Genomic DNA, 15,661 nt, shown 5'->3' on the forward strand with positions numbered 1-15,661 from the left:
TCGTAGTTCAGTCTTGGAAGGTTATACCTTTCTAAGAATTTGTCCATTTCTTCCAGGTTGTGCATTTTATTGGCATAGAGTTGCTTGTAGTAGTCTCTTAGGATTCTTTGTATTTCTGCAGTGTCTGTTGTAACTTCTCCTTTTTCATTTTTAATTTTATTGATAATTTTATTGATTTGAGTCCTCTCCCTCTTTTCTTGATGAGTCTGGCTAATGGTTTATCAATTTTGTTTATCTTCTCAAAGAACCAGCTTTTAGTTTTATTGATCTTTGCTATTGTTTTCTTTGTTTCTATTTCATTTCTTTCTGCTTTGATCTTTATGATTTCTTTCCTTCTGCTAACTTTGGGTTTTGCTTGTTCTTCTTTCTCTAGTTCCTTTAGGTGTAAGGTTAGATTATTTATTTGAGATTTTTCTTCATTCTTTAGGTAGACTTGTATAGGTATAAACTTCCCTCTTACAACTGCTTTTGCTACATCCCATAGGTTTTGGGTCGTCGTGTTTTCATTGTCATTTGTCTCTAGGTATTTTTTGATTTCCTCTTTGATTTCTTCAGTGATCTCTTGGTTATTTAGTGACGTGTTGTTTAGCCTCCATGTGTTTGTATTTTTTACATTTTTTCCCTGTCATTGATTTCTAATCTCATAGCATTGTGGTCAGAAAAGATGCTTGATATGATTTCAAGTTTCTTAAATTTACTGAGGTTTGATTTGTGACCCAAAATGTGATCTATCCTGGAGAATGTTCTGTGCACACTTGAGAAGAAAGTGTCATCTGCTGTTTTTGGATGGAATCTTCTATAAATATCAATTAAATCTATCTGGTCTATTGTGTCATTTAAAGCTTGTGTTTCCTTATTTATTTTCATTTTGGATGATCTGTCCATTGGTGTAAGTGAGGTTTTAAAGTCTCTCACTATTATTGTGTTACTGTCGATTTCCCCTTTTATAGCTGTTAGCAGTTGCCTTATGTATTGAGGTGCTCCTATGTTGGGGGAATATATATTTATAATTGTTATATCTTCTTCTTGGATTGATCCCTTGATCATTATGTAGTGTCCTTGTCTCTTGTAACATTCTTTATTTTAAAGTCTATTTTATCTGATATGAGTATTGCTACTGCAGCTTTCTTTTGATTTCCATTTGCATGGAATATCTTTTTCCATCCCCTCACTTTCAGTCTGTATGTGTCCCTAGGTCTGAAGTGGGTCTCTTGTAGACAGCATATATATGGGTCTTGTTTTTGTATCCATTCAGCAAGCTGTGTCTTTTGTTTGGAGCATTGAATCCATTCACGTTTAAGGTAATTATCGATATGTATGTTCCTATGACCATTTTCTTAATTGTTTTGGGTTTGTTTTCGTGGGCCGTTTTTTTCTCTTGTGTTTCTGACTTAGAGAAGTTCCTTTAGCATTTGTTGTAGAGCTAGTGTGGTGGTGCTGAATTGTCTTAGCTTTTGCTTGTCTGTAAAGCTTTTGATTTCTCCATCAAATCGGAATGAGATCCTTGCTGGGTAGAGCAAGGATCTGCTGAGAAATCAGCTGTTAACCTTATGGGAGTTCCCTTGTATGTTATTTGTCGTTTTTCCCTTGCTGCTTTCAATAATTTTTCTTTGTCTTTAATTTTTGCCAATTTGATTATTATGTGTCTTGGCATATTTCTTGTTGGGTTTATCCTTTATGGTGCTCTCTGTGCTTCCTGGACTTGAGTGGGTATTTCCTTTCCCATGTTAGGGAAGTTTTTGACTATAATCTCTTCACATATTTTTGCAGGTCCTTTCTCTCTCTCTTCTCCTTCTGGGACCCCTATAATGAGACTGTTGTTGCGTTTAATGTTGTCCCAGAGGTCTCTTAGGCTGTCTTCATTTCTTCTCATTCTTTTTTCTTTATTCCGTTCAGCAGCAGTGAATTCCACCATTCTGTCTTCCAGGTTACTTATCCGTTCTTCTGCCTCAGTTATTCTGCTATTGATTCCTTCTAGTGTAGTTTTCATTTCAGTTATTATATTGTTCATCTGTGTTTGTTCTTTATTTCTTCTAGATCTTTGTTAAATATTTCGTGCATCTTCTCAATCTTTGCCTCCATTCTTTTTCCAAGGTCCTGGATCATCTTCAGTATCATTGTTCTGAATTCTTAGTCTGGAAGGTTGCCTATCTCCACTTCATTTAGTTGTTTTTCTGGGTTTTTTTCTTGTTCTTTCATCTGTTACATAGCCGTCTGCCTTTTCATCTTGTCTGTCTTTCTGTGAATGTGGTTTTTGTTCCACAGGCTGCAGGATTGTAGTTCTTCTTGCTTCTGCTGTCTGACCTCTGGTGGATGAGGCTATGTAAGAGGCTTGTGCAAGTTTCCTGATTAGAGGGACTGGTGGTGGGTAGAGCTGGCTGTTGCTCTGGTGGGCAGAGCTCAGTAAAACTTTAATCCTCTTGACTGCTGATGGGTGGGGCTGGGTTCCCTCTCTGTTGGTTGTTTGACGTGAGGTGACCCAACACTGGAGCGTGCAGGCTTTTTGGTGGGGCTCACGGCAGACTCTGGGAGGGCTCACACCAATGAGTACCTCCCAGAACTTCTGCCGCCAGTGTCCCCCTCCCCACGGTGAGCGATAGCCACCCCCTGCCTCTGCAGGAGACCCTCCAGCACCAGAAGGTAGGTCTGGTTCAGTCTCCCCTGCGTTCACCGCTCCTTCCCCTGAGTCCTGATGCGCACACTACTTTGTGTGTGCCCTCCAAGAGTGGAGTCTCTGTTTCCCCCACTCCTGTCAGAGTCCTGCAATCAAATCCCGCTAGCCATCAAAGTCTGATTCTCTAGGAATTCCTCCTCCCGTTGCCGGACCCCCCAGGTTCTGAAGCCTGACATGTGGCTCAGAACCTTCACTCCAGTGGGTGTACTTCTGTGGTATAAGTGTTCTCGAGTTTGTGAGTCACCCACCCAGCAGTTATGGGATTTGATTTTATTGTGATTGCGCCCCTCCTACTGTGTCATTGTGGCTTCTCCTTTGTCTTTGGATGTGGGGTATCTTTTTTGGTGAGTTCCGGTGTCTTCCTGTCGATGATTGTTCAGCAGTTAGTTGTGATTCTGGTGTTCTTGCAAGAGGGAGTGAGAGCACGTCCTACTCTGCCATCTTGGTTCAGGCTCTGTGTTCTTTATTGTACAAGTATTGTAGCCAGCTTCTAAAGTGGTCCCAGTGATTCTCACGTGATAGTCACTCCCTTATACCTATAAATTGTACCTAATTAACTAGATGCTCTAGCTTAAATGATTTCCAGGTGGAGTGTTAATGTGCTGCCTGGCTTCCTCTTGATGAGTATAGTAAAATGTGAAGGGTAAAGTGACAGGTAGATTAGTAAACACGAGGGGTCACAGGAATTGCTGGTTTTGGGAATTATCAGTCTCTATGTTAATAAATGATGAATTTTTTTCAGAAAAAAATTAAGAGAATTGAGAAATGGGTTTTTGGCAGAGATCAAATTCAGAGCGCTGGCAGGAAAACAAGATGGTCTAAAGATGAAGCTGAGGGTGTGGCTGTACAGTTGCTTAAGATCTTAGAAAGATACATAGTGGTGCCTTGGAAATCTGTCTGGTCTAGCAGTAGGGCTTCTAAAAAGCTTAAGGGTGGTGGTCCCTCAGTCATCTCAGCAGATGAAGAGAAGGGCTTGTCTTGAAGGAATTCATGGTTGTGGCTTTTGTCTGAGGGAGTGAAGTCCAATAAGATTCACAGAAGACATATGGTATTTTTGAGGGAATTGTATGTGCAGAAACTTTGAGGGAATCGTATTTGCAGAAACTTTGTAAACTTAGCCTGAAAGGGACAGAGAATCACAAAATAAAAAGACCTTTAGTCCTCCAGACTTCTGCAGCCGGGAAGCAGACTGAGAAAGCTGCACATCTGCAAACACAGGCTACTTTCCAAGGAAATGGAAAGATAATTTTTAAGGTGGAGCCAAGTGTTCGGAGAGTGAAGCAGCAAACCATGAAGGAAGTGTTCCCTGGCCTTGAATCCTAATGAAGGACCTGTCAACCTATGCTTTGCAGGACTTCAGAATTTCTGTGGATCAGTGACCTTTCATTTCTGCACACATTGAACTGGAGTGTGTCTATTGGTTACCCTACACCTGTCCCACCACTGTAGGCTGGGTGTATGGGGCAGGTAACTTGTTGCTTTAATTCACTGGCACTCAAGTTGAGAGAACTATTCCAGGGCTGTTTCTAAGGCGCTACACCTCAGGAGCCTACTGCTCCTCAGACTGAATGCCTTCCACTGAGCTGTTCAACTTTTGACTTAAGTTCCTTTAATCTTTGACCTCTATTCAAAATGAAGAAAATGAATCATGGATTGCAGCTTTCAGCTAGGTAGTTCACGCTGCCTTTTCCTGATAGTACGTACACTAGACTAACATCCTACCGCTACAACCAGGTTTTTTTTTTAATGTCCCTGAGCTCCCTAACAGCATTGCTTTTCTCCGCCATACATTTGCTTCCCCTTTCCCTAAGTCCTCTCCCGCGCCAAGAACCCAAACTGTTGAATTTAGCCTCCTTCACCTTCCTTCATTTATTTCCCTTTCGATCATTCCCTCCCACGTTGCCATCGCAGCCTGCCTTTTCTTCCTGTGGCGATGAGCTTCCCAGCGTGGGAAAAGAGTAACTGCCTCTCTCCACGTGGCAGAGAGGACCCTCACGGCCACCTGTTAGGGAGTGAGGTGAGGTTTCAGGGGGCCTGAGAGGCTCACCCCTCCGATGTGGCGTTGCCAGCAGGTGTGTGAGGGGACCAGCCTGTGCTGGCATGTGAGGAGGCCATTCTCTTGCCTGAGAACCTAACAAAGTGAAGGTGAAGAGTTGCGTGGCATCTGCACAAGCTCAACCCCATAAAGGGTTTTGTTTTTTGAAGCGGAGTAAAGATAGAAGCCCCAGCTAATTCTGCTCACCCAGTGTGTCTCTACTGTTGTCAGTGTTGGTGCAGCTGTTTATGTGATTGAAAAGCCTTGGTTTGTGAATGGAGGATTTGGGTTTTGAAATTAGATAGGAGGGCAACCTAGATTTTCACGCTGTGGAGGCACTTCCTGAGGCAGGTGCAGGGCGTGAGTAACGACCACACCTCAACTCTGCGGTTCAGCCAATGATCACTGGGCTTCTCCTGGGTCCTATAGTGTGGTTTCCCTGTCTGTCAAGAGCCGGCTAAGCAACCAAACCCAGATTCCAGGTGTGGTATTCCACAGTCGTTCTGTAATTTGTAATCATAGAAACAGAATGTTCCTCCTCTTCTTTCTTCCCTGCCAACAGTTTCTGGGTGGGTGAATGTCAGTAGCTGGAGTTATTTTTAAAGAGGAGAGGTGAGGCTTGTCGTGCAAAGCTGGGAAGAGGGCGTTTGTTTGCAGAGCAGAGCTGACATCCAAGTGTAGATTACTGCTCAGTGACCAGGCACTTGTCCTATAACAGGTAATGTTTAACGTGCCAGTCACAAAGATCACAGGAACAGCATATGCCTGGCATAAGAGAGCACTGCCGTTTATGGTCTGGAAAACTGAAAGGCTATACATGCGCATGTATGAATATTTTTTTTTTACATACATGAGTGGCCTGGTCTTGCTTCCTCCTTTTTTGCTGGCTGTAATTGGACTTTGAAGCTTGGAAGTTATATCATAAAAATTGATAACCTTTGTCTGAGAGAGAGCTCGGCTAAGCAATCACTTTCCGCTTCTTTTCACAGGATAATATAAACGTTTTTTTGAAAGCTTGTGAACAGATTGGATTGAAGGAAGCCCAGCTTTTCCATCCTGGGGATCTACAGGATTTATCAAATCGAGTCACTGTCAAGTAAGTTTCACTGGTTTGTTACATGTTTTTTTAAACTTAGGGCTTGTAGCTTAAGTGTAAATAATTCCTGAGAGCTCTGATTACAGAAAAATTGTCCCTCTGTCTTCCTCTGTTTGCATTCCAAAACAGACCATTTAAGAAATAGCTTAGGGATTGTGAGTGTGAAGCTGTCTGTAACTGAGACCATGATATGTTATTATTTTAAATTCCTGTATTAGCCAAAATGGTGGTTTATATTTTAATGCTTGTCCAACATCATAGTGTTTGGTTGCTAATGGTGAGGCTGCTCATTATATTTATAAAGAAAATGGAGAAGGTCATATTTTAGCTTACAGAGTAAAAATTATTTGAAATTAAGACATGATTGCGAACATAAAAATGAGAGTGGGACAGTGATAAAAGAGACTTAATATTTGGAAAGCAGCGGTGCTTGGGACCAACATGTACCGCTAATGACTTTTGTCAACTGGCTGATTTCTAAGAATGAACTGTTTTTCACTCTTTTCATAGTATGGATGAGAAAGTGAAAGTGGGGGGGGGGTGAAAACATGTGCGCAGGTGTTTGTGTTGTGTTTTAGATGGAAAATGCCGTTTGTGTTTGAGTATATGGTTTCAGGAAATCTGGTTTTAAACTCTTGTAAGATTTTTCTCTTATAAATCTAAATTTGCTTTCAGTGAATCGCAATAAACTCATGTTACCAGATCAATGTTACAGGAAAATGATTTAATTTTGTAATAATGACTTCCTCCTTATCATGGCTCTTAAACATAATTAGCATTTTTCCACTGGAAAAAAATAAGCACCTTATTCTATCTATAGAAATAATAGAAATGAAAAAATTAGCTTTTACCAATTCAAAGACTAAGTTTGAAGAGTTAATATCCCTGTTGTAATAGCTTTAAAGTTATTAAAAAATGACTGTAAAATCTGAAATATGGCCAAGATTTTTTTCTAAAGAAGAATAACCCTGTCTATAAATATTTTTATAGTAAACATTGTCTTTAGCCATATAACCTAAAAACCTGGGTAGGATTAATCTTTTAAAAGCAATGATATAGTTTTAAATGAACAAGCCATTTCGTATCTATATGCTTCTAGTTCTGTTGAACAAGCATTTCTAAACGACACAGCAGTGATATGTGCATAGCAGGGATGGGTCTGTTAGCATTTCTGGTTAATTGGAAGATTGTTGAGAGATGCTAAGTTTCATCACCAAAATGGCATGTTTACTTCTGCAGTGTTCGAGGTCATGTTTAATTTCCATGAAAAATAACTATGGATGAGTTTATTTTTCCTAATCAGCATTCTCTCATATGACCTATCTGATGGGCAAAGAAATTTTTAACTTTCAAAGTGTTTTTCTTCAGTTGTTGCTGTCTATTAAGAAGAAATGTCTTTTCCCCTTAAAATCATACTGTTTTGAAACTCTGTAGCCGATGTTCGAGGAGGCTATGAACTTAGTAAAACATGTTTGTTGGCTTCTAATAACAAGAGTGCCCTGAGCGAAACTTGCCTGGAGCCTGTTTCATGAGACACGGGGTCTAAAGTGTTCAGGAAAAATCAGTATCTGGGCTCAGCCTTCAATGAAATTAAGTTAGTGACAAACTGAAACCGGGAGGTCACGTAGTTACAGCCGTAGTAGGAAGTATGCAGAACAACTTGTTTCAGTGGAAACCACAAGTCCATAAAAGCAAGATGTGTCCAAGTAGTCCTAGTGAGAACATCTGCATGAGGACCTCGACTCTCTTAATTAAGAACATCACCCCGACAGCTCCGTCTTGTTGGACCAAAGAACACAGGGGTCGATCATGGGGCTGCTGCAAAGGAAGTGGAGGGTGGAGAGTGAGAAAGCTGGCAGACGGCTTCTTTAAACGGTTGACCAGAGCTCTTCTGCCCTGATATAGCATTTTTTTTAAAAAAATTTATTTATTTATTTTTGGCTGCGTCGGGTCTTCATTGCTGCACGCAGGCTTTCTCTAGTTGCGGCGAGCAGGGGCTACTCTTCGTTGCGGTGCGCAGGCTTCTTATTGCGGTGGTTTCTCTTGTTGCGGAGCACGGGCTGTAGAGCGCGGGCTTCAGTAGTTGTGGCTCGCGGGCTCTAGAGCGCAGGCTCAGTAGTTGTGGTGCAGGGGCTTAGTTGCTCCGCGGCATGTGGAGTCTTCCCAGACCAGGGCTCGAACCCGTGTCCCCTGCATTGGCGGGTGGATTCTTAACCACTGCACCACCAGGGAAGCCCTGAGATAGCATTTTTATAGAAGGAAGGGAAAATGTGAAGGAAAGCAAATAATTCCTTACGCAGTAGTAATGCATTTCTCTTTAGTTTCAGTTCTTATGCAACGTGGAGGCTTCTGTAGGTCAAAGATCTTGTCCTATATTTATTGTAGATTAAAAGCCTTGGTGTTGGTTAGACTGGTGGTTCTCAACTGGGGGCATTTGGCAACGTCTGGAGATCCTTCTGGTTGTTATAGCTGGGATGGGGGCGCTACTGCCATCCTGGGGGCCAGGGATGCTGCTAAATACCCTTCAGTTCAAAAGGGTATTTAGTGGCCTCTGTAACAAAGAATTTCTGATCGCAAATATCAGTAGCGCTGAGGTTGAGAGGCCCTGACTTCAAATTTTTAGATTTCCACTCTGCCAGCAAGATAATCGTGTGGAAGGGAGAATACTGACATACACTTTCAGCTGAAGTGTGACTTTTTACTTACTAGTATAATAACATGTATTTCTGTGTTAGTATGTTTGTTCATGTTACAGAAAGGCTCATTGGATTTGGAGCGTGCAGTAAGGTGTGAGTACTTGGACATTATCTTGCCCATCCATATACATTAAAATTAGCAAAATTGTGGCAAACTATTTATTATTATTATTATTTTTTAGATGTTGGGGTAGGAGTTTTTTTATTAATTAATGTATTTATTTTTGCTGTGTTGGGTCTTCGTTTCTGTGCGAGGGCTTTCTCTAGTTGTGGCAAGTGGGGGACCACTCTTCATCGCGGTGCGCGGGCCTCTCCCTGTCGCGGCCTCTCTTGTTGCGGAGCACAGGCTCCAGACGCGCAGGCTCAGTGGCCATGGCCCACGGGCCCAGTTGCTCCGCGGCATGTGGGATCTTCCCAGACCAGGGCTCGAACCCGTGTCCCCTGCATTAGCTGGCAGATTCTCAACCACTGCGCCACCAGGGAAGCCCCCTATTTATTATTTTAAATGCTGTATCAAAATCCAGCCCCTAAGATACTGCATTAACAGTTCACAGTCCTGTTGTTGGTCTTCCTGCACATGTAATCTAAGATACATGTTTGCAGAACATACTGAGAGCAAAGAACTACATGTTGGCAAATGTGAGGTATTTTTTGTTGTTGTTAGTGGGCAACAGTGTTTAAAAGCATAGGTGACACACGGACCTAGGAGAGTTGTGTGTGGTGAGAATGAGCGGCAAGAGCAGAAGCAATTAATTTAAGAACCCACCGCTGTTGAGTCACTTCAATAATCCAGACCCTAAGTACAAATCTTATTTTCCAGTAGTTTGAGATTTACCATTTACGTTGTAACAATTTTCACTAGTCAACGAAGCTAGGGTACTTTTTATATTTCTGTAATTATACATATTAATTTTCTAACTGAATCATTTTATTTGAAGGAAGTAAGAGTTTGAACTTTTCCAAATAGCTTTGAATTATTCCACTTATTTTGGGACTACATATATGCAAAAGTCAGTTGATACTTTTAAGTTTGACTTTCCTGACTTTGATGGACAGGGTGTATCTTTACTCCTTTTCTTCCCAAAAGGGTAGTAAGCAAACTGGGGGCTTAGCCTCCATGAATGGTAGATTGAGGTTGAACCTATCCTAGTTGAGGTGTTTACTGAGGCCATGAAATTTAGCTTCTGCACCAATGATTAACTGCACCGTATTATTAACCATTTACCAAATATCCATACTGAACTTAGAAACACACACAATCTGCAGAGAAGAGGGGTGCGACTCCCACAGGGCCATCTCTGCACACTTGCTCTAAAAGGCCTGTGGGGGAGCAAGCACAGTGATGGCAAGGCCATGCCACAGCGCACTGCAGAGCTCCTACAGCAAGTGTCATGGTCTTTGTGGTGGCATCTGGTCATTAAGAGGCACAGAACAATGACTCGTTGTGGAAAGCAACTCAACAGAGCAGCCCAGACGTCCTGTATTGGAGGATTGAAGTTGACAGAAAGGTAGAGTTGAACATTAAAGGTTTTAATTTTGTGTCTAGCATTTTGACTCAGCCTGAGTCCTGCATTTAAACCATTGCTCTAAACCAAATTATATATTGAAATCTTTAAGCTGAGAATTTGAACAGATTATAAACGTTTGTTCTTTCCACCCCCTTACCATTCCAATCCAGTTTTTCGCACTTCCTTAGATACATTCTGTTCGTAATACAGTTATAAGCTGGCGATGCTTTTGAACACAATATTTGTCATGCAAAGAAAAAGTAGTTTTTAGTGTACACTTACTCTTTCGTTATTTACGATATTAATATTTTAGGTCTAAAATGTGACTTGAAATATTATTGACTGAGTTTTTAAAAAAGGTCTATTTATCAGATGGAGGGTGGAGAAATCAAGAATCTTATTCTTACATGTACTAGTTGCCAAAGGAACAGTAGTTGGGAGCAAAATTAGTGTTAACATATTTCCCTTGTGAAAATAAAGGAGGCTCAAAATGATATTTTAAGGATTTAGCTGACCTCTAAAGCTTCAAAAGGGTGCTTGATTTTGCAGCAATACTGTAAAGTCATGTCTTAGGAATTAAGTTCCCAGATGGCTCTCTTTTACAGTCTGCCAAATTTGACTTGAGATATGAATGTGTATGTGTATTTTTTTAAGGTTGTTATTCATGTAAGTAAAAATATACCTACTTTGAATTGTATAATTTTCAACTTTCTCTCATTTAAACCTGATTTTGCTACTTTTTTTTTCAGATGTGTCTTTCAAATGAGTTTCTCAATGTCTTAATCTGTTTTAAAAAAACAAAAAGGAAAAAAGCAACCTTAATGGTATCCAAACTTGGATCTGTAACTTGAGTATGGGGACTTCCACCTGTCAATTCATGTTACTATTTTAAAATGTTCCCTCCCTTCCTACTAAGTACTTAGAACAGAAAAAAGAGAAAGAAAGTTTACTGCATCACATACATCTCTATCCCATTCATTCTCTGGTGTTAGGTAGATACCGAAAGGGGGACATTAATTCTTTTGGGTTGCCGAGGTCCTGTTTAAGGCCAGCAGCAAAAATATATGGTCACATTTTTCAAATGATCTTTAATTGCAAAGTTTGAATTTCTAAGAGTCTGCTCAACTGCAGAGAAGGTGGTGGGATATGAGCTTCAGGGACAAACTGTAGAATAACTAGCAGTTTTATCTGGCATTTATTTCTCTCCATTTCTAGTTCTTAATTTATTTCTTTGATAGATCAACACTTTCTGGATGCCAGGTCTCCTTCCTCAGCTCCCCACTCCCTCAAATCCAAAGAGCCATGGGGTCTGATTTTGTCTTGGTTTGCTGGGTGAGACTTCCTGTTATAGACTTTTGTGGCCAGGATCTTTATCTACAAAAGTAACCCATCCTAAATTCATTGCTCCAAAGAATCTCACTTGGTGGCTCATCTTGATTAGCCGTTGTCATGAGTCAGTTCATGGGAAGGTGGTAGAATTTGCTTCCCCTATCAGATAGCATTTGTTTTATAACGTGGTCCTCCAAGGGGTTAAACCAAAGAGATATTTTGGTTGAAGAGATTCTTTTTTCACCTAATTATCTATAGGGCTGCCTATGTTGAATTAATCAAACTTTTACAGTTACATGCACTGTAATATCTGTAGTCCTGTCAGTCATTTTTGAAAATGAGAGCTTCACCAGTCACTGGAGATGTTAAGCATTGTTTTCCCCTGAATTTCATGCTATATTCTGGTCTGATTTAACTGATTATTTGAGTGAAGGGTGTACATGTGAGGTGCGTGTGCTTACATCTGTTTCTGGGGCTACAGAGTAGAAAGTGGCAGTTCATCCAGCTCTGGGGAAATTTTGGTTTCATTCACTTGCCAGTCATACAGCAAGCATCGATTCAGCATCTTCTCTGTGGCCGGTACTTATACAGACATAAATAAGATGGAGTCCTGCCGTTAGAGGGCTTCACATTATAATTGAGGAAATGTCCTCATAAGTTAAGTTAGAATACATTGTGTTAAATGCACAGGGTTCTCCGGGGCTATAGAGATGAGCAGTCATTTCAGCTTTTTCATCAGGAAACACTTCTAATTGAAGGTGACGTTGGTCTCTCTTCTGGGCTTTCAAAGCCTTTCTTGTTTTTACCTACATCTAATTTTTCCCTAGACTTGAAGCTCTTTGAGGGCAGAGATAATGCATTCCCTACTCCCTTTAATCTCCTCCTGACACCTTAGGTGTTAAATACTTATTTGAAAATCAGATTTTAATTATGAAGGTATCATGGAAATCTGAAAACCAGGCTTTGAAGATGAGACTGAATTTGTCTTTGCCAAGTGCTCCTCTCTTGCTTCCTCATCTTTCAAAATTGCAAAGCAGATCTGGGAAAGCAGTCGCTAAACTTGCGGTTTGCTGGGTGAGACTTTTACTTATCATTTCAGAATATTACCACACAATCTGAAACGTATACAGTTTAAAAGAAGAATGTGTGTTTCCTCTCAGTTGTGTGGGTAAAACTAAAATTGGAATTTGGGGCCATGTACTTTCCAGAGTATTTGGTGGAAGTTTTAATCCTTACGCTGATGTCAAATGATAAATGCTAATATTGTTTTTAACTGACATTTGAGGGATGTTGTTCCATGCTTATATTTATATGAAGTTTTAGAAACATTTTAATGTTCTCATACCATCACCAATCTAAATGTATGCTTAAGACTTGGGTGGAAAAGTATAGCGGTTACAGAGGCAGCTGGAATATTTTGTAGAAGCTCAAGGGCAAGGGACAGAAAATTTTAAAAGCAGGAATCAAGAGTGGAGGTAACTTAACGGGAAGTCATTAAAGTTACTTTAATAAGAAGTTTTACCAACAAGTTTACAGGAAGCCTTGTTTCTTCCAAAGTCAGGCTATCTGCCTTGGTACCTCTTACCTTTGCCTAGCATTAAACACCAAAGCCAATTTGAAAGAAGTCACAAATTGCCTTTGACTTTGGCATGATAAAAACTATTTGAAGAATATGAGCACACAGAAACATGAAGATTTCTTAGCAGTTCATTTGAATTGTTTCTAGTATACCCCAGGCTGAGTTTCTTTCTCACCCAGGATGGAATAGAAGTTCAGTTGATGTGCATCAGTTGTCATGAATATATAATCATCCTAACAATAGCAGGGACTTTAGGTGCCTGATGTGGGTTTAATCCCATCCCATTCAGTCACCTGGTGGCTGAATGACCTTAGACAGGTTAGTTTTCCTCTCTGTGATCATTTTACTGCTGAGTGAACAAGAGAGATGGAATGGCTAATATCCTAGAGCTTAGCAAATAATACAATTTGGGGGATAGCCCTACCCCGCAAGGACATTGTACTGATTTTCATAAAGTCATGTATGTAAAGTGTATAGTGCTTGACATACAGTAGTGCTCAATAAGTGGTACTGAATTATCAATTGTGATCATTTATTTTATTTTATTTTTTTAACATCTTTATTGGAGTATAATTGCTTTACAATGGTGTGTTAGTTTCTGCTTTATAACAAAGTGAATCAGCTGTACATATACATATATCCAGATTCTTGACCCTATGAAGTGAAGATATGTGTGCCCTGTAGAAGAACATGGAGGGAAAAATTTGGCCCCCAGCTACCTAAATTGTGATGATTGGCTATAGGCTCTTTGTTTTTTTATGAGATTTTTAGCCATTTTAGACTTATCTCTTCTTTCAATTAGGAGCAGATATTAAAACAGATGTTTTTCTGACATGTATGTTTAGTCAGCTTTTTACAGTTTATCTATTTTGTTAGAATAGCAAAACTGGAATCCAGAGAACATATATCTAAGTTATTTACTCTTCCTCTTGTTTATGTGGGACCAACATAATTTTATTAACTTTTTGAGACCTCAATTTTATGTGTATTTTATGAAATGTTAGAAATATTGTAGTTTGATTTGTTTCCTTAAAAAGTTTCTATTTCCATATTTAAAAAAGCAAAAAAAAAAAAGACATAAAACCACAAGCAGTCTACAACACAAATCCAAATTCAAAACTTTACTTTGGTGATTGGTTTAATTCTTTCATCCCATTTTTCCTCTTCTGTGAAAATTCTTACCATTTTGGTCATTAGGAGTGGAGAGGTGGTTATCCTTTGGATAGGCAAGATCAGATCAGATGCCGTTCTCTAAAAGTCTTTTGTAGGCCTTATGAATTTTTGGGGGGCGGGCGGATAGGTGTTCATAATGTTTACAGAATTCAAATGCACACTGCAGCTATGTTGTCCCCCAGACAGAAAACTTAGCTGCTCCTTTTGGGCATCTCCCATCTGTGCTGTCCATCAAAAGCCTACTGTACTGATAGCATAAAGGTCTTGATTATATTCTCTCAAATATTTGTAGTTTTAACTCTGGACATGAACAATCATAAATAGCAATAGGCACTGTTTGTGAGGTCATAAGCCTTGGTTCTTATTTACTTCCAGTTGTACATGGTGAAACACATCAAGAAACTAGGAAGTATACTTTCATGTTGATGCTTTGACATAACATTATAGCTTGGTTCTTTTAAAATGAAGAGCCTTGCTATCAAATGTTGAATAGGTATAAAAGTTATATATTGATCATTTATTGGTTATTTTAAAGAGTCTAGGTTAATGGAGTAGTTATATTTTAGGGGTAATTGCCTGGTATAATTTGTCATGCTGAGCAGCCATCCCAGGTGGGATTGGCTGCTGATGGACTGATTCTCCATTTTTCAGAGACATACCTTCTCTGTATCCCTACTGAACTGAGAGGCGGGGTGATGGTCACTTTTTCTTAAGAGCTTAAAAGCATTGCTTCAGATACTACTGACCAAAATATACACAGTAAACTTAAGAAAACATGTTCCCAAAGTGTTCCTGAGAAACCTTTAATTTTAAGGAAACAGTGTACACCTGCTGTATAAATTAAGGATACTTGCCACATTAAATTCATATGATAGTGTAATAAAATTCCATTCAAAAATACGTAGGTTAAAAACATACTTTGAATGAACACACTTCAGGTAAGCCAGTTTTTCTTAAGTTAAAAAAGGAAAAAGTGGGGGATCTTGGTGGCCTGGAAAAAGCAGCTGCTTTGAATTAAGCTCTGTTTGCATTAACCACCATCAATTTAAGAAGGGTTTGTGCTGTGTATTTTGAGCACTTTGGGGAGAAATCCCTAGATATCAGGTATCACTGTTATTACATTTCACCATTTCATTACATTATAATAACATTGATGGCTGCTAGACTTTGTTGAAATGCTTTTGTTCTGTATTTTTTCTTTCACATTTACTGAGATAAATGGAAATAATCTTCAAAAGAGTCTATGTCTGGGTAGACAATTTGGCTGACATGTTACTAGGCTTCTTTTGATTTAATATTGAGAAGGAAAATTCTCTACTAAGTGGGGAGCTCAGACTTTATTTTGGTTATAATGTGTATTCATCTCAAAAGTGTGCAGTAGAGCACACACGTGTACACACACTAAGAACATATGTGAAAATTTGTAAAAGGCTTCAAAGAGTGAGGCACCAGACCCTGAGGGTCCCTAGATCCTTTTTTTTTTTTTTTTTTTTTTTTTTTTGGTACGCGGGCCTCTCACTGTTGTGGCCTCTCGCATTGCGGAGCACAGGCTCCGGACGCGCAGGCTCAGC

At 39.8% G+C, this 15,661-nt stretch overlaps 1 protein-coding gene across 11 annotated transcripts in view; it reads left to right on the forward strand.

The window, feature by feature from the left end:
• Nucleotides 1-15,661, forward strand: part of LMO7 (LIM domain 7) — a 202,709-nt gene that overhangs the window by 97,922 nt on the left and 89,126 nt on the right. For all 11 annotated transcript variants that reach the window (XM_081214816.1, XM_081214817.1, XM_081214810.1 and 8 more), the window contains exon 5: nucleotides 5,699-5,805. In XM_081214816.1, coding sequence (XP_081070942.1) covers nucleotides 5,699-5,805 — 107 coding nt within the window. The remainder of the gene's footprint in view (nucleotides 1-5,698; nucleotides 5,806-15,661) is intronic.

The sequence above is a fragment of the Mesoplodon bidens genome (genome assembly GCF_964165515.1).
Source record: "Mesoplodon bidens genome assembly, chromosome: 17".
NCBI classification, from domain to species: Eukaryota; Metazoa; Chordata; class Mammalia; order Artiodactyla; family Ziphiidae; genus Mesoplodon; species Mesoplodon bidens.